This window comes from Taudactylus pleione, unplaced genomic scaffold, assembly GCF_031769625.1.
Source record: "Taudactylus pleione unplaced genomic scaffold, aTauple2 ptg000214l, whole genome shotgun sequence".
In the NCBI taxonomy this organism is placed as follows: domain Eukaryota; kingdom Metazoa; phylum Chordata; class Amphibia; order Anura; family Myobatrachidae; genus Taudactylus; species Taudactylus pleione.
In genome coordinates, this window is record NW_028284616.1 from 7,317,826 (window position 1) to 7,344,995 (window position 27,170).

Sequence of the window (27,170 nt, forward strand, 5' to 3'; positions counted from 1 at the left end):
GTTTAAGATAGGCGTCAGTATTTCGACACCTATCTTGAGTTACTTGTCGGGATTCCGATGTCGGTATTGAGATCCTGGTAGCGGATGCTCCCGCATTCTCCCATAGGCAGAGTTATATGCATCTTTGGGGTCTGCCCACATGTATCCATATGCTTGGATTGCTACTAGTTATCATTATCACTGCACACTTGCACCAGCATATACTTGGTGCATATGATACATCTGAAAACAGACATACAGTACAGTCTCTGCGCCTACATCTCTGTATAGCCTGCAGTTCCGTCAATGCGCCCTCGCTGAACTTTGTGTTAGAACGCACCGCTGCAGCCAAGTTACTCCTCTTCCTATAGATTATAAGCTTGCGAGCAGGGCCTTCTTACCTATATATCTGTCTGTTATTACCCAGTTTTGTTCTATTAATGCTTACAATTGTAAAGCGCAACGGAATATGCTGCGCTATATAAGAAACTGTTAATAAATAAAAAATAAAATAAATTTAGTTGCAAGAGTAGATGCGACTGAGATGGGCACAATTCTTTGCCCTTATTTTCATACAAACAGTTCCGAAGTATGTGCAGAACGAAAACACGCAAGATACAGTATGCTCCGCAAACGGCATCAGCTCCGCTCAGCATCAGCCCCGAAGCATATGGGCAAAGGAATCCAATTCTTTCTGAGTTTTCAAATGACATTTGTAGCCAAAATGTGACATAGATCAAATAAACAGGGCGGTTTTCAGCAATTAAGAAGGCATAGGTAATTAATATTGTTGAATATGGTAGGCTAATGGTCCCCCAATAATGTAAAGCTTTTCTTACAGAAAGCAAAATAGATATAATTTACACAGTGCTCACTATGTTAATGCAACTCTCTGTTAAAAAAAGAAAACAATAATTATGTAATATATACTCTGTGCTCCATTTTACACTAAGAATAATACTCATTTTCCCTCTCTCTCATATATATATATATATATATATATATATATATATATATATATATCTTTATTTTTTCATTTTAGTTTGTTTTTTGAGTGTTTGGGCAGATAGGGCTTTCTTTTTGAAGAATGGAATGAAATAATAATAAATGTCAGTCTGAATCATGTACTGAGGTGGTTGCACGTGAATTATTAACTTCTCAACTTGATGTGTTCACTATACTATACGTGCTTTGCACATACACTATTTTTTAAACAACATGTGTCATTTTTCTTCTGTAATATTTGTTTTCAATCTATAAATGTCCAGTTCTGTGCATATCAGATAAAAGACTGGCTTAATACTTAATCGTGTTTTATTCTGATATACTGTAATAATTCAAAGGCTGAGAGGAACATAAAGTTCTCTATCAACTATAAAGGCAAATCTATTTTTCTGATGCTTTTGTTACAATCACAACAACGAAATGATGACTGAAATCTACAAAAACAGCTTAAGGGGACATAAAATCAATGATCCTGACTGGCCTTAACAATTCACAGACCTCTGGCAAATTCCACATTTGTGGTTTCAACTTATACCTGGAGTATTCCCCTTGAAGTAGTGGATAAGACTCCTCCAAGTAGATACAGTACTTTATGGCAACCTTTTCCAATGCGTAGACAAGCAGTTCTGAGTCCTTTTTTTTGCCAATGAATGTAAACAATGCACAATGTATAGATGTGTCCACGTATACCTATCCTCCAATTGTGCCAAATAATCTCATATGGCGCACCACAGTGTTTGTGATTAAGCTGTGCCATGCTTCCCGCCAGAGGCGTGACCGGGTCTGGTGACGCCCGGAGGACACTCTATACACCCCCATCCCCTCCCCTGAAAAGGGGGCGTGGCCTCACGGGAACTCCCAATAGCGTCACTCTGGGGGTGTGCCCAGCATCCCCTTAAATGCTGGGCTGCCCCCACAGACTAGTACCTGCTGCACTGTCAGCTCCTCCTCTGTGACAGGAGCCGAGTACTTCAGGAGAATGTCACACTGCACTACCCAGCTCCTGTCACTGAGGAGGAGCTGGCATTTTGGTGTCACCCCCTCCGAGGGTGACACCCTGTGCGGCTTGCACCCTCATAGTGACGCCACTGCGCCCGCCATACAGTTTTGTACTGAATGTGCATCTTATTTGCATCACTAATGTGACAAAAGTACAATGTAGTACACTGGACACTGACATTGCATGTAGCACCTATGTGTGACTCAAATGCTGATTTGGGTAAAAGAGCCATACCATGCATCACGCCACACATTGTTGTGCTTAATCTGGGATTTAAAAGAAACTCCATTGTGACAAAAATACCAATCCTAAGGACCAGGGGAGGATTTAAAGGTCAGGCAATATTATTATTATTGCCCCTCCTACATCATCTGCCCTCCATTATACTGTACTAGATGGTTTATATATTGAACTTGACAAGCCGATCATTATTGGACTTGTTCATAAATACATACATATCATTGCAATGCCGGCTCCACCCATTTCAATTTGCGGCTGATCTAAAAAGACTTCTGACAACCAAGGAAGACCCACCCTCACCCTCCCACACCTCCTATACCAAAATTTGCTGCCTGTCACTCTCCTCCACCTGTCAGTTGCAATGTAAAAAAAATAGGTCATAATGACAAAATAAGAAGGAATCACCTGGCCTCCGGGATTTCCCATCACGCAGTAGCCTGCTGGGACTTTGATGTAGTACCAACCCTAGCACATGTCTCACATACATAGTGGGAAATCCACCACTGCCCAGTAGACTATAGGCGACTTTGGATGCAGCTACGATGTGACTCGGACGATAAATTCAGTGTATGAAAGTTCAGTAATCGCTTCCTGTGGCAAAGTGCCTAAGTCTCGCGCCATATAGCGCAAAAAGTGTATGAGGACATTTCTGTAGTAGTCATGCACTCCTATCCAATGAGTCTGGTATTCTGTCTCCCAATCATTAATAGTTAAACACAGGGGGAGAGTAAGCATATAACTATCCCTAAATATGTAATCAAACGTTATAGTAGATGCAGAAGAAAAGGAATGACACTTCAATAATATGTTGCATAGACAGATTGTTTTATTTGCAATAATCAGCAGTTTCAGACACACAAGTTCTTTATCAAGCTTTGCAGATCTAATTGTCAATTTGCTCTGCCAATCTAAAGGCTGGTCAGTGAAAGTGGTGCTGGAAATGTTACTTTCAAAGGAGAAATTACTGCTTTTGCTTTGAGAACCTATCAGTTTGATTCTTCTGACAAGGAGCATTAACTCCATAGAACATATGTTAAGAACCACAATCCAACATTTGCAGAAATCCAGGTTAAGCCAATTGTTGGGACGTTGTGAATCAAACTGAGCAGATGTTTGCACTACTGAAAGCTACATTTCCAGCACCACTTACTGACCAGCCTTTAGCTTGGCATAGCAAATTAAAAATGAAGCTTGAAAAAGTACTTGTGTGTCCGAAACATTGCTGATTATTGCAATACACCATAAACCATATGCATGGGCATGCTTACTGTTGATAAAGGCTTGCTCCTCTTGGGAGTGGATGCTAGTCAAGTGCCCGGCTCTCCGTCGGCAGTCTCTTTCTGCCTCCTCCCATGGTCTTCGCTGGGGGAAGAATCGATAACAGGAACCCTGGAATTTGTGCCAGTTATGATCGCACCCCTCTGTGTCTACAAGAGACAGGACAGATCACATATATTATGCATAGTGCAGATGCAGAAACAAACATGGATAGTTGGGGCAAGGGTAAGATAGGAAGGAAAAGAGAAAGATACAAACATTAAACATTATACAATAACTTACGCCTGGGTCAGAAGGGTGCGCAAGCGTTAAGTATTGCTATTTGGAGTGCTGACCATTGCTTATTTTACACATAGCATCACTTACCATTTTACTTTCTTACACAGTCTAGTTGAATAAGTTACTCACTTCCAACAAAAATGTTTTTACAGCATTTTTTGGTTTTAATTATGAAATTGTATTTGTTTTCAGGTAGGTGTAATGTGCACCAAGGTAATCATATTTACAGACATACAGGTAATATGCACTATGACAAAGAAAGCTTTGCATATTAAAAGTCACGCTGTATATTTTTTGATATATGAATATCTCCTTCATAACTACAGGAATAGTCAGTATAACAGCCCAGAGATTTCTGACACAAGTGTATTATACCTTAATATGCCAAATGATGCAGCCAAGACTTTAGAGATTGTTAGTGATGCCTACAGTATTATTGCGTCTAACCCAGTGATACAGATTAATAACATTTTAATTATCAGGGTAGGCACACCCACCATTCCTCTATTTAACTTGGAAGCTCCTAAAACTAATTAATTTATAAATACTAGAATGAAAGGCAATGAGATTATATATACAGTAGTATTGTTATTATAATCAGCCATGGGTCCTGCCAATTCTTGGAACTACATCGGCTGCAACCCCTAGAAGGCGTTAAGGGCTGCCGTGGTAGTAGGGATATCGCAGTCTGGACTTGCAGTCCCAAGGGGAGAAAACTAGAGATGTGCAGTTTGGTTTTACTTGGATATGTTTGGTTCTCATAAACGGCATCATATTGGCTACCCGGCTCTCACGTGTTTTGGGAAGCCAATAAGATAAATCCTAACTAATCTGAACTTTCGCTAATTTGGCGTTAAGAACCGAATAAAACCGAACCTGCACATCTCTAGAGAAAACACCTCCCCTTGGGACTGCTTGTCCGTCAAGTGATTAGCAGAGAGAGCTTCTAATGGGAAGCCTGCGGGAGGCAGCCTCTGTGTAAAAACCGTCACTGAATAAATATCCTTTATTAATAAAACACCAACACATTCCAGAGCACTGTACAGAAAACTTTATTTAGGTAGATCAGTACCTGCCCCATTGAAGCAATATAATTTAGTTACCATTCTGTTTCAACTCTTTGCATTTTATATAAATGCATATATTCTATATTTCTATCTGACCATTATACCTACATTCCCTCCGAGCACTTGCTTCCACCTTATATATGTAGTTCCTAGCACTGATGATTGCCTCTGTGCAGAGGTCATATAGGTCATAAGGGGAGAGCAGGACATGTGGCTTAGCTGCTGACACAGATGAAGTTTTACTGTGGGTGCTGACTCCACACAACTCATTTCTGGCTGCATGCTACTGCAGTACCATTTTACATATGCTTCCATCAATGTATTGGAATATAGCAAAGAAAACTCAATGATTTTCCAGCTTATGCATTTTTTTTTTATTTCACAGATTGAAGTAAACAATGATATATGTGCCCACGTACACCTTTTGACAGAGTCTCCCATCATTGTACCTGGCACAGCTATGTGAACGGCATATATACGGCTTGTCAACAATTGAATGTCGTCAAGTATTATAGGGACACTGGAATGCTGACACCGTTATGTCGGAACGTGTGAAATGCTACGTAAAGCATTTTACACAAGGCAGCAGTACAACTGTCAACTTGATGGTGACTAATAATGTTGACAGTTATACTGCCGGCAAGTATAAAATGCTGTTATTAACATTTCACGCTTGCCGAGATAACAGTGTCTGCATTCTGGTGTCCCCATAATGCTTGACGACAAACCCACTACTTCCCACGTGAAAGCTCTCCAACCAGGTGTTAAAGTGGGCAGGGACGGGGTGGAACTCAGTTCCGTCACCTCTAATGGTAAGTGGAACTAGTTACACCTCCACCAAGTCCCTGCACAGAAGTCCCACAGAGAGCCACTCACTGTCTGCCTAGGGAGGCTCAGTTTCTTCAGAGGTCCCTTATTTCAGAGAAACCAGCATATAGGTAAGGAAAGAATCAAGCAAATGCAATACATAGGGGTTGCAAAAAAACCATCAGTCATCCAAGTGACATAGACTTGTTTGTGGGGACCCCATAATAAAACTCAGAGGCACAGCAGAAAAATAACACTAATGATACAGTGCCTAGGCGTCCCCCAGCCATTCACTTTACCGTTTCCTATACACAACAGTGTGTGTGTTTGTGTAAAGAACAGTTTTCAAATCTGTTTTGGCCTGTCTGACTAGCGTGGCGGGGGAGGGGAGTAGGTTGCGGGAGAGGAGAGATGAGTTCCACCACCTCTCCTCTCCAGGACTACTTTAAACCCTGTCTCCAACTAATCTCATCCACATTGGAAGCCTGGGCTCAGTAAAAAACTATTAGCCATACCTCCCACTATTTACCCAGGTAAAACCAGGAGAAATTAAGCCCAGCCCGATCCGTTAATACATGCCCTATTTTCACCCACCTACCCCCATCCTCTTGAGGCTCCACCCATTTCCTTTTAAGCCCTGTGCTATTCAAGGCCCGCAAATCATACCAAATTTGGAACATTATTTTTATTATACTTTATTTATATGGCACCACAACGGTTCTGCAGCGCCTTACAATGTACATAAACAGAAACAGTACGAATAAAACAAGAAAAAACTGACTTAAGGTGTGTATCCACTAGGCAATTAAATGAGCGATTGAACGATAACGACATCGCTCACTTAATCATTCACAAATCGTGCATTAAAATGTCGAAAACGACCAGCGATGCGCGCTCCCGCTGGTCGTTTCCGACATAAATCATCGCCTGAACATGCAGGCCAACCTGCCGGTAACTACAGGTTGGGCATGTTCGGAGATGAGGGAGGGTGCCAGCACTGAACGAGATATCATTCAGTGTTGGCACATTATCCACTGCACAGGATGGAGAACGATTGCACGATTACAATGTTGTAATCATGCTGTCGTTCCACTCTCGTGTAGTGGATACGCACCTTTACAGTACCAAACATTGCAGGAATGGACAAGGTTTCTAAACATTGCTGCATCAGCAGTCATAAAACCCAAATAAGCATCAAGGTGGCAGAACCTAAAGTTTGGTGCTGTTGTACGCTGAGGGAAGGAGATGATGGTATAAATGTGGGAAGGTAAAGCACATAATAGATGAGGGCTCTGCTTGTGAGAGATTACAATCTAAATGGGAGAGGCAGACAGACACGGGTGACACAGACGGGGGAGACCGCAAACAAGGAGCATGGAGCAGTGGGTTAGGATGAGAGCTGGATGGCTTTGATAAAGAAGTGGGTCCTGGGAGACCATTTGAATTTTTGCAGAGTCAGATTGGGTGAGGGAAAGAGGTCCAGTGGTAGGGAGTAGCATGGGCAAAATCTTGGAGATGGGAATGGGTGGAAGTTATCAGTTTGGAGGAGAGGTGGCATTCATGTGTGGAGCAAAGGGATTGGGTGAGAGTATGAAGGGAGATAAGATCAGAGATGTAAATAGGAGGTGATTGGGTGAGGTCTTTGTAAGTGTCAGAAGTTTGAACTGGGTTCTGATAAGGAAGGGGAGCCAGTGTAGGGCTCGTAGGAGAGTAGAGGCAGATGTACTGCATTTGGAGAGGAAGATGAGCCAGGCAGCAGCACTGAGGACAGACTTGAGTTGCGAGAGGTGGAAGACTGGGAAACTAGATAAGAGGAGGTTACAGGGTGAGAAAGGTTCTGATCCTGCAGAAAATTTTGACATGGAAATGGCAGGACTGTGAAAGGTACTGAATGTGTGGTTTGAAGGAGAGGGAAGAGTAAAGAATAACTCAAAGACAGCGTACTTGTGGGATGGTGGTGCTGTCAATAGTTAATGAAATTGCGGTAGGTGAGGTCTTTTGGGAATGTGGGAAGATTAGTTCATTCTTAGACATGTTAAGTGAGGAGACAAGGGTAATAGGTTAAGTGAGGAGAGGTAAATCTGAGTGTCCAAAGAAAAGAGATGATGGAGGCTAAAAGGGCTGATAAAACATCATAGAAGCTAGAGCAAGAAAAATCTTAAGGAAGGACACCATATTCACAGGGATGTATTCTTCTTTTCATGTATTGTTTCAGTTGTAGCACATGTTGTTTTGGTTATACACTATACATTAGAATACTGTTTTTCTTCCGATCCCATACCATCTTGGGGGTGTGATATGTGTTATCGCCGGCCGGTTCAATTCCCGACAGCGGCTGCCCGACACAGGAGGAAATCCCGATCGTCCCTAGGTAAGTATTTACTAACCTAACCCCCCTAATCCTCCTTAGGGGTGCCTAACCCTAACCTCCCCCCCTGTGCTTAACCCTAATCCCCCCTCTAAGTGCCTAAACCTAACCCCCCCTTCTCCGCTGCGTAAACCTAAGTCCCCCGGGGGTGCCTAACCCTAACCTTCCCCTGGGGGTACCTACCTCCCCCTAGCCTAACTCTAACCTCCCATGGGGGTGCCTAACCCTAAGTCCCCCCGGGAGCCCTAAACCTAACCCTCCCCCCCGCGGCTGTCTGCTGCGGTGCCCGGTATCCGCTCGATCGGGATGCCGGGCGCTGGTTTCGAGACATCGGGCAAATGACAGGAGTCTAGATTTAGACGCCTGTCATTCATTCAAAGCAGTTTGGAAGCTGGCGGTCGGCATTTAGACCGTCGGGTTCCAGACTACATACCCCATCTTGGTCCTAGAGAGGAGCACCAGGCATCTACACCATTTTTCTTTGTTATAGCATTTGTTTGGGATTAAGGGGAAAAACCCCTGGGTGTCGACACCTGGCTGAACCTGTTTCCTAGTACAGAGCACCTTCTAATTTCCTAACAATCTCTTTCAGATGCACTGATATATCTGCAGATATATTGGTCATCTGCTGTGCTGCACAGCTGATGCGATATATCTGTGAACGGCGTCGTTCACAGACATATTGGAGGCAAACATCACCAACACACTTTCGGAATATCCAGCAGTGGTTCCTGCCCACTACCTTAGGGGGGCTGCCGCTGCTGCTGGTCTGGCCATAGCCGTCCGAGGCCTGCGTAATAGATCTTGGAGAAACCTCCCCCTGGGGCTGCCTGTCTTGTGCGTGACTGGCAGGTGGCACTTCCAATGGGAAGCTACCTCCAGTCACAGTGTAGCCAATGCAGTCACGGACTGCACTGGCTCACTGAAGTGCAGGATTTTACTGTGGGGGGGTGCTGCAGCCCCTAGGTAAAATTCGCCATTGGACTGATATTGCACAGTGTGTACTCAGCTTAAGAGAAATAGCTCCCTCCTAACCTAGTGACCCCTGCAGAGGAGTTACAAAGAGTATGATAGATTTCAATTAGTTAAGTTTAAGCACTACTCTTATTTCATGTATATTATTCATTTTAGTAATAGAAAGGGAGGCATAGAAAAACAGATATGCGATAAGGAAACAAAAGAGTATCACCAATCACAGTCAAGTGAAAGTAATGAGATGCGTAAAAGATAGAAGAGATAGAGATTCATTGTACAGAATACATGAATAGGTAATGATGTAGGAAAGTGATGGATTAGAGAAAGATAAAATAAAAACATATGAAGAGTGGGGAAGAATGGGAGGAAGTAAATCCAAGCAACATTTACTAAATTTTCATTACAAAAAAAGCTATTTCAATAAGGATACTTTTAATAAAACACCTTAACTTCCAGATATATAATAACATTATTTACACAAAATAACAAAAATGATCTTAAAAAGTATGTGTTGTTTAAGTTTCCTCCAGACGTAATGTTAAACACTATGGTAACATATATCACTATAAGAAATCCTGATTCCACTAAAAATACTATTAGATAAACTGTATATGTACAGTGTATACCAGCCAGGGGCGTATCTATAATGGGTGCAGGGTGCACCGCACACCCTGCACCCATAGTATTACTTACCTCTCCAGAGTCCCACATCGGCGCGGGGGTCCGGCGCTGTAAAAACTGCTGGAAACTGGCAGCCCCGGCCATTTTCCCATCGTTTGTGCATGCGCAGTACAGGGAAAATGGCCGCCGCGGGACCTGCGCATACTCTATAGACTGTGGGCGCACTCTAGTGCACAGAGTCTATAACTCCGGTGCTGGCCACGCACAGCTCAGTGCGCTGCCGGCCGCCGGTCAGAGAGGAAGATCTCGTGTCCGAGACTGCACACAGGCCCCCTCCTCTCTAGAAACGCCCCTGATACCAGCCTGGATTACTGAGTAGAATACAAATGAAAACGGTCCTCTTATTGGCACCAAGCAGCTGTGCCTAAAGCAGTGATTCCCAAAGTGATTAGTACCACCCTCTGGAGGAGGGGGGGGGTGTGTGCTAAGAGGCAAGGGGGTGGCTGTGGGGCATACTTGCCTACTCTCCCAAACTCTCCGACTTTTCAGGGAACCCCCCACACGCCCGGAAGAGTAGGCAATTCACTTGCATTAAGAAAGTGGGCGGAACGGGGATAATTTTCCCGGATATCGGCGGTCCTTCAGTAGGGAGCGGAGCTTAATGGTGCGATTCTATAATAATCGCATTATTTGGCCACACCCTCTATTTAAATAGGCGATATTCACAGCAATTTACTGTGAGGGAATGAGGCTTAATGATGCAAAAAGTCTGGTAAGCTCTCCATCACCGCCCACCTGCTTCTCCTCACCTGACTTCTCCCGGGAAAGAAGAACAAAAAGTAAGTAAGTATGCTGTGGGGTGTTGGTGGGATAAGCAAACTGAGAATAGAAACAGCATCATGTGTTTAGCAACTAATAAAATCAATGCTCAAAAGATGACAGTAAAATATTTGTTATGTAACACAACGTAACAGTTTTTTTTAATTTAGACAGGCCCCAGGAAAATATATACACATCAAAGATATTTACAGTACTTGTGGTAAAAAGAATGTGTGAATTAAGGCCCCCATACATCAGAGATTGATTGCACCAATTGTGCAATTTGCAATCGATTGTGTATAAAAAGCTTTCCCTTTTTCAATTGATTGCAGAATTGCCACAATCGATTGAAAAAAGGAAAGATTTTTATACACAATCGATTGCAAATTGCACGATTGCTGCAATCAATCTCTGATGTATGGGGGCCTTTACCTGTATTGTTTGGTCTGAATGCATTTTCTCCCACAGCTTGCACTAGCTGAAACGGTGTGGCTGGCTAACCAGTCCAGAGCACCTGAGGAGATCTCCCTTAAGAAGGCAAGTTAGGAGTGTTTCCTGGCTGTCAATCTGGGGGAGGGGTCTAATGTATTTAAACCTGTCTGGGGCATTTGTCTGGAAGACTGACACCGAACTAGTGTTGTTTGGTGGCTAGAGTGGTAATCTTTGTTAGCTAGTGGTAGGGCGTGGGAAGATCCTGTAATGTTCGATTGCTGGTCTCCATGTCACTCTGACAAGTAAACTGTGTGGACTGAACATCAAAACTTCGTATATGCATCCTCTCTATGGTGTCCTTGCCACAAGTTATGTCAGAAGTGGGATGCTAAGAGAAGCCACTTCCCGACTCACCAAGAAACTAAATGGAGGAAATATGTGAGCTCTCGTGAATATAGCGACTGTGCAGCAAGAGCAACTGGCCCAGGTGCTATGGGTCACGAGGGCTCTGGAGGAAAACACCAGACTCTTACGGGAGGAGTTAGCCCAGGTGAAACGTGACCGAGACACACCAGAAGGTCAGTTGCTCCAGAAAATGTCACCAGCCATTGACATAGAAGTGTACCTGGCATCCTTTGAAAGAGTGGCAAAAAGGGCTCTGGACTCTTGGGGTCTGTGCTGAGAAACTGGTTCCTTACCTATCAGGTGAAGCCGAGCAAAGATATATGGACCTGGACGAGAATCAGGCAACCGTTTACCAGTCCGTGAAAACCGAGATATTGGCCTGTATTGAAGTTTCAGGGTCAGGCCAAGCCCAGAACTTCCATGAATGGCGCTACACCAAAGAGAAGCCAGTCTTAGGACACAATTGGTTGAGCTGTCTATAATACGGAGGAAATGACTAGGCCTGGAGGAGAACTCGCCCACTTGGATTGTGGAACTTTTGGCAATTGATCACTGTGTCTGGGGCCCAACTGAGGGCTGCAATGGTGGAGCATTATTACACTGTCACTGTGAGCAGGGCTGGCTTACCCTTTAGGTAGCCCAAGCGGGAGCGTCTATGGGACCTGCCAGCTATCAGGTGCCCCCGATTTAAATTAATTATTATTATACTTTTTAAATAAAACCTTACTTATGAGCAGGAGGAGCTTGGGAACAATGTGAAAGGGGGTCTGCAAATTCTGAATGTGCCCTGGATCAGTGCCTAAAGGGTTAATAGCAGTGTGAAGATGCTGTCCCAGAAGCTTTAATGAGAATGCTGCAGGGATTGATATTCCTGCTTCAGTGTCTCTATTGGCTCAGCCTCAAATACAGGGAGAGCATCAGGGGTCACAAGAGGGTGTGCTGAGTCCTGATTGGAGGGAATTATTAACTCTATAGTTGTAAACAAGATGTTCTTAGCATTAGCAGCACTGGGGTCCCCCTGTGCGCGCCAAAGGTGCACACACCCGAAAAGGGTCCGCGGACTGGTTGTGAGAGTCTGCACCCCACTAGTGACGCCATTGGTTCTAAGAACTGCACATGTATTGGGGTTACAAAGGCATCATTTTGTTTTAGAACTGCACATATTGGGTAGAACAGCACACTATATTGTCCCCAGATTAACACTGTCAATCCACATCTCCTGGCATAAATCAGAAGCATATTACATGCGGTATATTACATACGGTATAGTCTGGATGTGCTCAGGACCACCCATTTGCAAAAGGGAAGAGAAGTGAGACGACACTGCACATTCTGCACTCCATATTGGGCAGCACCGTGCTATCACTGTCTCTTGCCCACCTCCCAAGAACAGGTGCTAGTATTAATTTTGTGTAGAAATGAGAGGATAAAACATGAGAGCTATGAAGAAAGTGAATGGAGAAGTAAGAGTGAATGGATAAGTAAGAGTGAATGGATAAGTAAGAGTGAATGGAGAAGTAAGGTATTAGAACACAAGCGCACTGAAAGAGAATACAAAGGTGACAAAGAAAAGGTCAGATTTAAATGGAGCAAGAGAACATAGAACATAATAAAAGAGAAACGGTAATAATAAAATGAATATACATATGAGAGAAAGAGGCACGCAGTAAAAGAAATAAGCAGAGAAAGAAAAGCAGATGACGAGCAATATGCAGGCTCCAGGATAATGAAATAATACAGAATATTACCATATATGCAACATAGCAGTGTATAGAGTTTTGTGGAACTATAATTAAGTTCCCTTACATAAATTGTAGCTGCTGCATTGAAAACAATGAGTGAGAAGAAGTGTAAAGTGTGGAATACTGTATGATTGGCTGGGGGCGATCACTATGTACAGCATCACAGGCACTAAGTTACCGCATTATTCACTAACCACGGCATATTTAGCAATGAAACACAAAACATTGAAGCTGAATACAGTTAGAGAATATGGCAAAAAGAGTGCCGCATAATAAGATAGAGCATGCTGATAAAGGAATGAGGGAAAAAGGAAGGAAAAATTCCGCACAGAACTCAAAATTTATTATGATGGTAATTATTAATAGAAACCAACCATTAGTTATCTAGATACAACTGTATCAATAGTTATTGTTGGTGGTGCTCCCACAGCCCAGCTACTAACCCTTTCTTTTTTTCTTACCAAAGGAATGAGGGAAACAGAAAATATCAAGCGGGTATAGTTTACCCGGGCACGGGCTTGCTAGAGGTCGCGGCGTTGCCCCCCCCCCTCCCTTACAGCAGCACAGCACACAGCTTGTGCCTGGCTGCACTGCGAGACTGCTCACGGCTGCTGCAGCAGCCGAAGCAGTCTCCTATGGCTGTGGGGGGAGCGATCACACTGATCGCGCCCCACCCGCTTAGCGCCGGGCCGGGGGGGCTTACAGCGCCCCCTCCCCAACGCTCAGCAGCGCGAGTGGTTTGTTTAATTTTTTTGGCAAGGGGGCATGGCCACACCTCCCTCAATTAGGCCACGCCCCTCCTTTACCGGGGCCCTGCTTATTGGTTGCTATGGGCAACAACTCTGCTTCTAAAAACCCACACTTTAGTATATACACCACTAAGGGTGGAAGTAAAACACAAACAGAGGTAAAAAAGTTAATCATGAAGACACTAGATTCAATGTAAAGGTGTAAGATGGAGCTGCTGAAGTAAAGGGCAGTTAGAATGAAGAACTGGGTAGGCTATAATTAATTTTGGAGACAGCAAAGTGAAGGAGATGTGTATGTGGGATAATAGGATATAAATAATAATAAGCAAATAGGGCACAGTATAATGGAGGAATATGAGAAAACCAGGATGATGAATAGATGAAGGAGAGAAACACATTAATGGGTGAGGGAAAGGGAAATAGCTAAGGAAATATACAGTATATCAGAGGAGAATAAATATTAAGGAGGCCGTACCAAATGGATGCTGAACAGCATTACGGCTGTATATTGACAATAATGAAAATGTTTATAAATACTGACCTGAGTGCACTGTGAATGGGGTGAGAAACAGGAGGAAAGGACCACTGAATTTTTACGGATTTAGGGGGAGTTTTCCTGCATTTGGTTAAATTAAAATTCCAAAACAGTAGAGCAAAATACATTTATTTATTTATTGCCTTGTGCCAGGAGAAGAACATAAGTACTTGTCAAGACAAGATCTTTGTGCAAACAGAAAACCTTTTGATTTCCAATGTGAAATGTTTAGTTGGTCTCCCTAAATTCTTATACGATTTCACATGCATGTTAAAACCAATGCGAGAATGATACATATTTAAATGACAGTACAGACATATGTAATCCCAGCTACACAATTATACCATGTTGGGCATTGTACTTGTAGTGAACAAAACAGTATCATAAGCAATTGTAAATACAGTATGTATCGGGCTTGCGACGAGACCCTTGTGGTAGGGTCTCGTTGCTGCAAGTCCTAGAGTGCTTTCGGCTCAAACAGAGCCGAAAGCACTCCCACTGACATCACTTGTGATGTCATTGGGGCCGGCCCCAGACGGTAGGCATTCCCATGGGCGTGCTGTCACTCAACATCGACACCCGCCCCCTTTGATACGAGACCCGGAGCGACGGTTCGCCCGCCGCTATCCGGGTCTCACGCATGCGCACTGGGCCAACATCGACTCGCTTGTGAGCGCTCAGCGCTCGTTAGCGGGTCTGAATCAGGCAACTAATTGAATCGGGCAGCACTGAAAAAACTAGCTGTGGGATAAACCCTGTACTGAATTCCCCCCTCAGCGTGTAATATGAGATCCAGAAGCTACTACAGTAGATAACTTTGTTACCTTTAGGAGTAACAACAGCTTCATAGACCTCATGGGGTGAGCTGTAAAGTGAATTTTGACACCTCAAGAGACGTAAGTGAATCATCCTAGAAGGTGTCCTACGCAAAGAGACATGTGCTTTGAGAACGCAGTGTGGTTTTTATATTTGGCATGGGCAAATATATTTTATTATATATTCTCCACATATTAAATGATTTGAGAAATCTGGGTACCAAATTCAGTTCAGAGACCAAAAGGGCATAAGGTGCACTACTATAAATAACTGATGCATAGGGAATGTACAGTAATTTCATATCTTCCTGAATTGGTCTTAATTATATAATAATAGCATAATATTTGATATGTAAATGTGCAGGAAGTTATGCAGTAGTCATTTGATAAATACCTAGGCCCTGATTCCGAGATAAACGCTAATGCAATCGCAACTGAGTTCTCTCACAGAACGCTAAAATATATTAATGTCCTCCAAAGCTTACCCAAGCATAGGGACAATCACATCAGTAACATAGATGTACACTGAGCAGCCACGCACCTTTAAATGAAGTCAAGTCTGACCAGCATGGCTGCAGTCAGAGATTGTGGGGCCCGGGACTGTCAAAATATGCAGGACCCCTCCCCTTGGGTTGTGGGAGGGGGCATTTTATCAGAGGTGGGCGTTGCTGTGGATAATGTGGGTGGAGCTATAGCAGAGGTAGGCCATAAATTGGTGTGTAAACCAATTTAAAAAAAAAATATCAAAGTTTGGGCTGTGGGGGTGTTAATCCATGTTAATCTATAATATAGAGGTGGGGGTGAGGGTCTGAGAGCAAGGTGTGGATGCTGGAGCAAGGTAAAAGTGGGAGAGCAGGGTGAGGGTCGGAGAGCAGGGTAAAAAAGGGAAAGCAGGGTGTGTGTGGGAAGGCATGGTAAAAGTGGGAAGGCAGGGTGAGGGTGGGAGAGCAGGAGTCGCTGTACCTGAATGGGAAGTGGGATGTCCGCAGCCTCTCCTGCCCGTCTGAGCACTTCCTCTTCACTGTGGCAGCACCGTGGCTGTAGGTAGCTTCTCCCCCTGCCACTGCTGCTCTCTCCCCCGCTGTTGCTTCTCACTCTTTCCCGGCTGCTTTCTTCCCAGACCAGTCTCCCACTGCTGGCTGGCAGGCTCAGACTACTCTCACCAGGACAGAGACAGGGCCCGGATGGCAGCGGCATATTGAATTTGGTGCCGACAGCAAGTTAATCGGAGCTCGCTGACCGGGAGCCAAACAAGAGCCGCAGCTCCTGTTTGGCTGCCGGTCCACGAGCTAAGATTGGTTCGCGGCCAGTGCCGCTTTCAAAATGCCCCCGGTGCTTATCCACTCCACAACTGGCTGGATCCCCTTTCTGTCCAGGCCCGGGACTCTAGTCCTGGCAGACCTCCCTGTGGGCTGGCGGTTGCCGAGCTCACACTACTCTCACCAGGACAGAGACAGGGCCTGGAAGGCAGCGGCATACTGAATTTGGTGCCGGCTGCAAGTTAATTTGAGCTCGCAGGCCGGGAGCCAAACAGGAGCCGCAGCTCCTGATTGGCTGCTGGTCCACGAGCTACGATTGGTTCACAGCCGGCACTGCTTTCAAAATGCCCCCGGTGCTTATCCACTCCACTACTGACTCGAACACCATTCTGTCCGGGCCCGGTACTCTAGTCCCAGCAGTCTCCCTCTGATTGCGGCCCTGCTGACCAGCCACAAGCACCGCATCTCTCCTGACTTGCTGAAAGCTGTCATGCTGCGAAGGAGATCACAATGGCTAATTTATGCATGTCCATGAAACAGCGTTTAAATTCTCACACATGCCTACATTTTTGTAACCATCTTCCCGTTACCTCCCACAAACACTGACAGCCTGTCACTCAACTGGCGAGTGAATCCTCTGGGCGAGCATAAGTGTAATGTAATCACTGCGCATGCACAATGTGGCTTTCATACATGCACAATGGCTAACAATTGTTCAATCTCTGTAAATTTTGCCATTGCGTAAGTCTCGGAATCAGGCCCCTAGATCGTACCATGCATGATGTGCTGAGATGCATTTGCTCAGCTCTATTATAACTGTGGTAACTATTATAGCATGTGCTTATGTAAGCCCATTTATATTCCCATCCACTCCCCTTGCTGTAATATTGATTCAAGTCTGGCACACTCATATATTATCAGGCTGAGAAGATAATTCTTAGTGCATAGAGACACCTTACTATTCTCTCACTCATTTCCTTTCTCTTCCTCCTCTTATTGACTGTCCATATCTATTAACATCATCCACAGGCAAAGTCATATGCACAAGGCTGAAATTCGTCCCTTATACATAAGTAGCTGATGCTTTTCACTGGTCAAATGACTTTATGCCACAAATTTCACAGTGCACATATACAGGTAGGGTGGATGTGCATAGAACAGTTTAGCCTGTTTGTCTCAAAGTGGTTCTGGCCTGAGCATCAAAATTAACACAATGGTCAATTTTACATATTTGAATAAGTAGCTGTTATTTGTTAAGTGTTAAATTGTTGGAGGAGAGCGCTCTGTGCTGTCTCCTCTTCTGCGCTGCCGGGATCGCATAGTGCCGGAGTCGCATCACAGAGCAGCATCCGATCCAAGTGCAAAACTGTGCATGCGCGCTGTCTCTGTCTCTTTGCACCTTCATAGAGGAAGGAAGTGTTCCTGACGTGCTCCACAGTGAGAATGCCTTCTAGTACAGGAGAGACCCTGCATACTGCACTATGTCACCTCAGCTATACATAAGTGGGGACATACTCCACTGCCCGCACTGTTTGTATATATACAGGTGTGTGCTCCCATATATGCACAGCACCTGCATAGACAGCCCGCACGTTCCAGGCTGGATCTACAGAACCTGCTGTATTGTGTACCTACTGTGTTAACCCTGTGGTATCATGCAACTCATTCTACCTGGTTAATAAACTGCACCCTGGTTAAGTTATTCCTTTAGTGGACTGTTCTCCATCACACAACGCTGGGACCTATATCAATACCTATAGGATCTGCCAACATAATTAACTTTAGGCTACTTATTTCACAGAAAGTATTTATAACATAAAAACCTTCCCATGTAAAATACAACTGTAGATAAGGAGTAACCTGCAACAGTTTATAAAGGGATAAATTGCAAAACCCCACATAGACCATATAAAAAGAAAACTAAACTGTGCTGGCATAAAGTGCAATAATGGTATAATAAGCTCTATTTAATTAGCCACACAAATAAATAAACACAGAATTACATATAAATATTGTACCACAAATATATTAAAAAGACTTAATAAAGGACAAATGACCACTGCAGTAGTACATATTTTGTAATGTCTCTGTAGGAACATATACTTGTATATACAATAATGTCCTTTAAAATTGTGAGATACTGTGTCCAAAACAACACGGCTAGTATTGTGTAAAGTTATAACCAGCAATTAGCTCAGTAACTTAATATCGAGCAATAGTTCCATATAATGTTCAATTCCTTTACTTGATCCTTTCAGGTCCAGGGATCAGGGTATGCAAGTTATATTTTGTAAACAGCGCTGTTAATGATCTGCACTGAGGGCCTGATTCAGACCCAGTCGCAAGGCTGCATTTGAACGCAGCCTGCCGATGTTTGCAATTTGCGCATGTGTACAAGATGCAGTGCACGTGCGCGACCCAGTCACTGTGATCGAGAAGCAATCGCACCCAGTACACAGACGCTCCGCAAGCATGAGAAACAGGACGTGCCATTTGTGGGTGGTGACAGGGGGTGGTCGATGGTAACGGGGCTGTGGTGCTGCGAACACAGGTGTGTCTGTGCATTTGAATGCCATTTCAGGGGCGTGCATAATTAAGATGCAGCGTCAGCATACACGTCACATGGCTGAATTACACACAGCAGCACTCGCAGTGCTTGCGGTAGGGTATGGTCAGCCACAAGTGCTGCGTATGGGTCCGATGTCAGTCGATGTTACTGATTGTTTAATACACTTCCCAGACATGACGTATGTTACTAAGGGAAAGTGGGCGGCTTGTGTCAAGCTGGTGGGCGTCTTAATTTCATACTGCGATCGCATGGCAAAACATAGTGAGCATGCTAATGTCTTGCTAGCGATAGCGGGATTTTCATACTTTGGCTGCGGATGGCTGTGTACGAATGCAGCCTTGCGACCGGGTCTGAATCAGGCCCTGAGTCCGGATCTCAGCGCAGTTCTAGCGAAGCCTGTCAGATATTCAGCCGCACTATCCATCGCGTCCATGGGCCTGATTCAGAGCCGCTCGTAAGCGGCCGCTCGTTCGCTCCGAGCGATGTTCGCACAACTGCGCATGCGTATGGGTTGTAATACGCATGCGCGAACCAGTCATTGCGGTCGGAAATTGTGTGCTCGCAAAATAGTGAATGCCTGCTAATTTGAGTGACAGATTGAGGCGTTTGGGGGTGGTAACAGGGGAAGGTGCTTGAAAACGGGGAGTAGAGATCCGAACGCAGGCGTGCCAAACAGTCAAAACGGGCGTTTTAGGGGTGTGCATAATTAACAAAGCAGCGTCATCGACCACGTCACTTGGTTGTCTTTTAGCCTGAACTGCTCGCATGATTGCGGTAGGAAACTCCTACCACAAGCACTGCGAGCAGTTCATACGCCTTTCGATGTACTCGATTAATCTAATAAATAGCGGAGATGACGTAGGATGCGAGCGGCCAGGGGGCGTTTTTTAAAAAATAGCGAGCGCATGTTTCGTTCGCTCGTTTTGACATAGAGGCGTCAACAGACCGCAAAGAGCGAGCGCTCTATTTAAATATCCGGCCCCTTTTTCTGAACGAGCGAGTGCAAATAGCGTCCGGCTCTGAATCAGGCCCCATGTACGGTTAGTTGCAGCCTGGAGAGCCGCCGGCTGTTGGATCCAGCTGCGGCTACACTGCTTCCGCTGATAGCCTCACAGGTCTTTATCGGACACCACTTGCCCTCTGGCGTCTGGCTAGTATGGGTTGATGAATCCGCCAGAAAGCTTGCGTTACAACCGCAACTGTAAGGATCCCCACAGAATGCTTGGTTGGTGAAATACTGTAAAGCAGTCCCCAGGTCACCAGAAGGACACAGTTCACTTAATTGATGGTAACGGGCAGCAACATGTTTCATTCCCATCTTGGGAATTTTACATGTGCAGGGGCTTATTCAGAATGATAAGTAAATGGCCGTGGGAGGGCTGCTGCACCGGGGTAGTGAGTCAGACCACCGTCTCCAGCAATCATCACACAGCTGCAGCCTGCCAACCGAGCCAGGAAAAGTGGGTCCATTGTCCGCGGCTTGCTGTACCTCGAGTCGGGTGGTTCTGCAGGCTGCGCTCTAGTAAATTAAGTATGGAACTAGGAGAGGGCCAGGGTGCTGTGGTACTCACTGCTGGGAGAGGGGTGCTCTGCTGGGATAGGGGTTCTGGATAAGAGTGGGTGCTGACAGCGTGCTGTCCTGGGATAGGGGTGCTGGGTCAGGTGAGGGGTGCTAACACTGTGTTGTGCTGGGAGAGGGGGGTGCTGTGCTGGGTGAGGGCTGGGGTGATGGGTGCTGTGCTGGGAGAGGGGTGATGGGTGCTGTGATCTGCGCTGGAAGAGAGATGCTGTGCTGGGAGATGGGTGCTGTGATCTGTGCTGTGAATGGAGAGGGGTGCTGTGATGGATGCTGTGCTGGGAGAGGGGTTCTGTGAGCACAGCACAATGGGGGAAGGGGTCACAGCACAGTGAGACCACTCCCATTCTGTGAAGCCACACCCCTTTTCAGGATCCCACGGGGGGAGCGGGGACTCAAAATATCGCCTAGGGCACTAATTTGGCTAGTCCCGGCTCTGCTCCAACTGTATGCTATTCAGGGCTAACATACCTGTGAATTTGTACTATATTTGTTGTTGCTGAATAAGCAAAACCAAATGCAATCTCATGTGAATTGTGAACACTTGCCTTTCGTGTCTAAAGGTGCCCATTCACAAATCATCTTTTTCTTGAAGATTTATACACACAAAGAACATTCTATGGGGCGATGTCATTGTTTTAGACAGCTCCTGCTGGACTTCTATACGAATAGGCACCTGATGGAACAATTCAATTGTTGCTCCATTCGGATGCCTAAAGCTGTTTGGGTGCCGTAACCACTTCTTTAGACGGGCTTAGCCGGTGTGCACGGCTAAACCCAGTGCTTGTAGCCAAGATAAATACCAATGGGCACCCGAATGGAGAAACAATTGAATTGCTCCGTCAGATGCCTATTCGTATAGAAGCCCAGGAGGGGGCGTCTATAACAAAAGAATCGCAGTCTTTGTGACCTAAGGCTATGTTGCTGATTTTTATTTTTGTAATCCAAAAAGCCAAACATTACTACAAAAATATCTCCACTGATCCGGCTATATTATCCCTACGGTATGTAGTCAAATTGTAGACATTCACAATGTCGACATTCAGAATCTCAACACTGCAATGTTGAATGGTTTATAAAGTTGACAATTTTATTCATAATGTCGACATTCAACATGTCAACGTGTTCAAAATATTGACATGTTTAAAATGTTGACATTATGCATGTCTACATTATGAATAGATCAGTTAGGGTTAGTAATAGTGTCAAAATGTCGATATTAGGTCAGTGCTGACATACTGTAGTGAATGTCTAAATGACAACTGTCAACTTTGAAACCATGGGCCGTATTCAATTAGAAGCGAAAAGCCGTTTTCCGTGAAAAAGTATCGCCGATCTCGGCTTTTTGTGTGGTCGGAACTTACCTCCAAATTCAATTCCAGACGGTTTTCGCCTGCGCGGAAAGTCAATGCAATGTAATAGGCGAAAAAGATTCGCCTAAGAATAGCAGGAGAAAAGAAGTGTAACATTTTATTTTGGGGTGCAAACGTGGGGAAACCACTCAGAACCCTTGGGACAGCCCCCCCAAAGGACAACTGCATCGAAAAAACGGAAAAATCATAAGAACACCCCAAAAAAGTAATTTAATTTTGGGAACGGAAAAGTACAAAGTGGTGGGACAAGCATAAAAACTAGCAAAATAGCGATCTTAGGGGTCTACTGGAACAATTCTACAATGATCCCCAATGTTAGTGCATTTTTTTGGGGGGTTCAGACTGATTTCCCCTATGACAGTACTTTCCACCTGGTCTGCATTTGCCACTTGCCGTTTTCGCCTGGTTAGTAATTGAATAGGGCGTAAAGAGGGGACGCGCACGATAAGTTTTCGTGTCCAAAACACGCGATATAGGCGAAAAGTCGGGTAGGCTGAACTTTTTAGCCAATGCGAAGCTAATTGAATATGGCCCCAAGTCTGGGCTTTCATTTCCACTGCGCATGAATGATCAGTTTGGCTAGGTCACGCATGGGCATATCTCCGTCAAAGGCCCATATTCAATTAGAGGCGAAAAGCCGCGATTGGCAAAAAGATTTTGCTGATGTGCGGTTTTTGCTAGTTTCAGAAGTGTCACCCTATTCCATTCCAGGACGTTTTCGCATGTGCGAAAACTCAATAAGCAAAAACAGGTGAAATAGTTTCTCCACCCAAAGGCAGGAGAAAAGAAGTGCAAAATCCCTATTTTTGAGTAAAAATGTGGGAACTTGGTTCAGAACCCTTTGGACACCCCCCCTGATTAGACAAAAAATATATATCTTAATTCACCCAAAAAAACACATGTCATTTTTGGGGCAAAAATACTTGTAAAAGTGTTTGAAAATGGGGCTGAAGTACTTGGATAGATATTTTGGGGTGCTGTTTTACAATTGAATAGGGCAAAAAGCGGGAGCTTTTTGTGCAAGTAGGCGAAAACTTCACCTCAAAACACGCAAATGAGGTGAAAACATTGCGCTTTTCGCCTCTAACTGAATCTGGCCCATAGTTGGACCATCTCTTACTGCTCCGAGCCAGTATCTCCAAGGCAGATGATAAATTGTGGCCATAAGTAATTTGCTATCACTGACATAACCATCGATAGAAAGTCAGCCTTTTCGCCATACACTGATAAATGAATATTGTCAGTTAACCTGTAATAGCTAATAAATAATAATATATATATTTTTAAAAATTGAACTGCATGTCATGTTCAGTAATAATCTTTATTATATAATTTTTACATAGTTTTTATTATTGAAGACTGATTCATCCTCATATATGGTCATTTTGCTCTTGTGCATGCCCTCGGGCAATCTTTATTACTTTGTTTTAGCTTTCTTCTGTCCTTTTAGCCAGGTATTTATATCACAAGTCAGATATGTTTATTTTAATTGTCCTGGAATATGACACAGCTCTGCATTGGTTCTAGTTCTACCCAGACACCAGCTTTGTGTTTTTGCTAAGGCAATGGAAAAAGACAAGTCAGTAATTTAAGCTCATCTGAAGACAGAAAACTCCTTAAATGTCACAATATGGGATCTATTCAGCAAATGTCTTTTGTGTATTACTATATTTTTATATCAATTAAAAAAAAATCCTATATCCTTTTTTTCACAAAAACAATATGTTGTGCTGAATTATTTTGTTATGTTATATATACTGTAATATGCTGCACTTTAATATGATATGCCACTTTATACTGCTTTCTTATAACACATACTACCATAGACACCACTAGGTTACCCAAGTTTTCCATTGTGAAATGATAAATGTACTTTCCCAAAGTAAGTATTCTTCTCACCTTTACCACATGTGCTTCCTCCATAGCTTGGTAAACACAAACACAGGAAGGAGTTGATTTCATCGATGCAGGTCCCACCGTTCTGACAGGGGTTGGACAGACACTCATCAATATCTGTTGAAACACAGCATAAACACAAATCAAGAATCTGGTATCGGGAAATGTCTATATGGGATGTAAGTATAGGTTGTGATAAACATCTGTAACTTGTTGATGTTTATACTGTGTTGGTATTAAACCTGAAAAATGGGGAAAACATAGAATTCAAACTAGAAAGTTTTGGAATCCTACAGGCTAGCTGAGATATGGCCTGGCTCTGGCTTCTCAGGTTATTGTGTTTATGTTTAGCATGGAAATATAATGAGTGCAGCACACTCCCTGGTGTTCACTATTTCATAAGTTGTAGCCAATTTGAAGTGGTATTTCCTCACAGACAGTGGAAGGGGAGGACATAAAGGAGATGCTTGTTGCTAGATAGGACCCTCCTAGTAGAACCCTCCTTGAGGGAATGTGCTCAGAATGCCAGCTAGGCCAGTGTTGTTGCATTTTGGATGACTGTTACCAGATGGGCCATTAGCTTCAAATCTGAGGAAAATATTCCCTGGTCTTTTTATGTTTAAAAGCAATTCCCTGTGCACAGTTTATTTGTTTTGTAAAGCACTTATATTTTTTAGTGTCTGTGCACATACATCACTATACTAAACATAATCTGCTGTTGCCCTGAGAAAGATGTATTTAGTTCACCCTCTGAAGCACCCTGGATTCCGGACAGAATTGATTATTGTTATAAATATATGCTAGACCAGAGGTTCCCAAACTCGGTCCTCTAGGCATCCTAACGGTCCAGGATAACCATGCTTGGGCGTAGGTGACTTGATTAGTACCTCAATCTTTTGATTTAACCATCTGTGCTCAACCATGGATATCCTTAAAACCTGGACCGTAAGGGTGCCTTGAGGACCAAGTTTGAGAACCTCTGTGCTAGATAAAAGCAGAAGTACGAATTACGAATATTGTAATCTTCTATTTGCATATTGCAAGTCATCTCAATTTCTTGCAGCAATTCCATGAAGAAATGAGTTCGATGTATTTTACATAAATCACTGTGGCCAGCTATAAGAAGAAGCTTGGTAGTTACCATTTTCTTTGTTTCTTCAGGCTGCTATAAATGATTTAGAATTATGTAGAGTATCCACAATGTAAAATGACTACCATAGGGCCACAGTCACATTATTTAGAAAGCAGAGAGGCTTTGGAATGCCTCTTTGAGCCAGGTCTGCTCTGTGTACTGTAAGATCCACCCCCTCTACCTCCACATTGTGAGTGAATGCTGGAAGCAACAAATAAATTTTGAAAAGGTGAAAAAAGGAGTACATATAACAAATATGATAATTAAAAAATGTAATGCATGCTTCAAAGGAATTCAACTTGGTATTTTAATAAAAAATTTCTATATGGAATTGCCACTTTCATGTTGCTTTATAATAGGGATTTGACTGTACCGATTTCACAGTTCTCTCCTGTGTAGCCTTTGTGGCAGATGCAACTGTATGTGCTCTCGTTGGACTGGCACGTCCCCATATGCAGGCAAGGACTGTGAGAACATGGTTGTGGTTCCCCTAAAGAGTAAACACATGATTAGTGATTATATCCACAAAATATTATAAAAAATGAAAAGACACATGAAATGATGACATTGACATCCCTTTAGTGCTCATTAGAAAAACTTCAGTATTATACAGAATAATGCAGTCCTGCTCCAAATTATTACATATATTAGATATTACCGTGAAGTTCCATGATCTGTGGCCCTGTGTCTTTATATTCATAGATCTCCATTCTAACTTCTTATATCCCTTACCTACAGTATATAGCAGTGTTTCCCAATCTCGTGCTTCAAGCACGCTAACAGTCCAGGTTATATAGTTACCCATACTTGAGCACAAGTGAATTCATTACAGGTTGAGTCTCCCATATCCAAAATGCTTGGCACCAGGAGTATTTTGGATATCAGATTTTTCCGTATTTTGGAATATTTGCATACCATAATGAAATATATTGGGAATGGGACGCATATCTAAACAGAAAACATTTATGTTTCATATACACCTTATACACACAGACTACGGGTAATTTTATACAATGTTTTTAATAATTTTGTGCAATAAAGAAATTTTGTGTACATATACAAAATTAATTTATGTTTCATATACACCATATACACACAGCCTAAAGATAATGTTATACAATATTTTAATAGTTTTGTGCATTAAACAAAGTTTGTGTACATTAAACCATCAGAAATCAAAGGTGTCACTATCACGGTTCTGTATTTTGGAATATTCCGTATTTGTGAATATTTGCATATGGGAGACTCAACCTGTAGTACCTCAGTTAGTTTGATTTAAGCATCTCAAGCATTGATATCCTTAAAACCTGGACTGTTAGTGTGCCATGAGTACCGAGGTTGGGAACCACTGTTATATAGCATTTGGTGCATTATACCATATATAAATAAACTGAACAATGGAAATTTTCTGTGGTAACATAAAGACGGTAAATGATATGAAAATAGAAAATGGGCAGTTTTACATCACCACTCGCCCAGCTTGTCACTACTCAGCTATACTTTGTTTTGTTTATGGTGGAGTTATGTGTCATGTATAGAATTTATTCACCTTTCCAATTTGAAGCGATCACGCAGACCCATCACTTAGAGATTGACAGGAAGTGAGCCTTTGGGGGTGTTTTTTGGGGGGTGGTCGGCGAAACACAGGCGTGCCTGGCCATTTGAACGCTGTTACATGGGTGTGCATATATTAGCCACTGCAATTGCATATGCAGCTCTGTGTGTCAGAAGAGCACCCAAGGCTGCGGCGGGTCAGACCTGCCGCAAGGGTAAGATGGCTGCCGATGTGCTTCGATGTTATCGATATTTACGCAGGTATGCGTCATCACACGCATGTAAAAAGGCAGCAGTGGGCGTCTTTATGCTCGGGTGATCTTAGCACATTTTTGTAGCTGCGTTCCATACGAAACTGCAATTGCGATTGCGCTAGCGTCCATCTCTGAATCAGGCCCAGTGTTATGTAGTTACAGATTGTGTATTATGTCCATGCTGTTCTTTGCTTTGCGCTTTTTAACAACCTATTTTATTTGTGTTCCCTGTAAGTAGTCACTTGTAAGAAAAGCTGCAGCCGGTTATATGCTTGATTTCCTGACATCTCTTTCTTTCCAGATCGAGAACCTATTGAGTGATGTAAAAAATAAAGTAAAAATGTTTAATTTAATTTACAGCCTGTTTGATCTTGCAATAGCTCTGTGGTATACTTGAGCTGTAGTGTGCAATCTATTGTAGTTTTTATTTAATGTAAATGT

General features: G+C 43.5%; 1 protein-coding gene across 1 annotated transcript in view; it reads right to left on the bottom strand.

Moving 5' to 3' along the window:
• The window catches only part of NCAN (neurocan), a 138,471-nt gene that overhangs the window by 12,068 nt on the left and 99,233 nt on the right, over nt 1–27,170 (bottom strand). The window contains exons 9-11 of the mRNA XM_088478392.1: nt 25,295–25,411; nt 23,793–23,906; nt 3,493–3,651 (exon numbers count right to left, since the gene is read on the bottom strand). Of these exons, the coding sequence (XP_088334518.1) occupies nt 3,493–3,651; nt 23,793–23,906; nt 25,295–25,411 (390 nt within the window). The remainder of the gene's footprint in view (nt 1–3,492; nt 3,652–23,792; nt 23,907–25,294; nt 25,412–27,170) is intronic.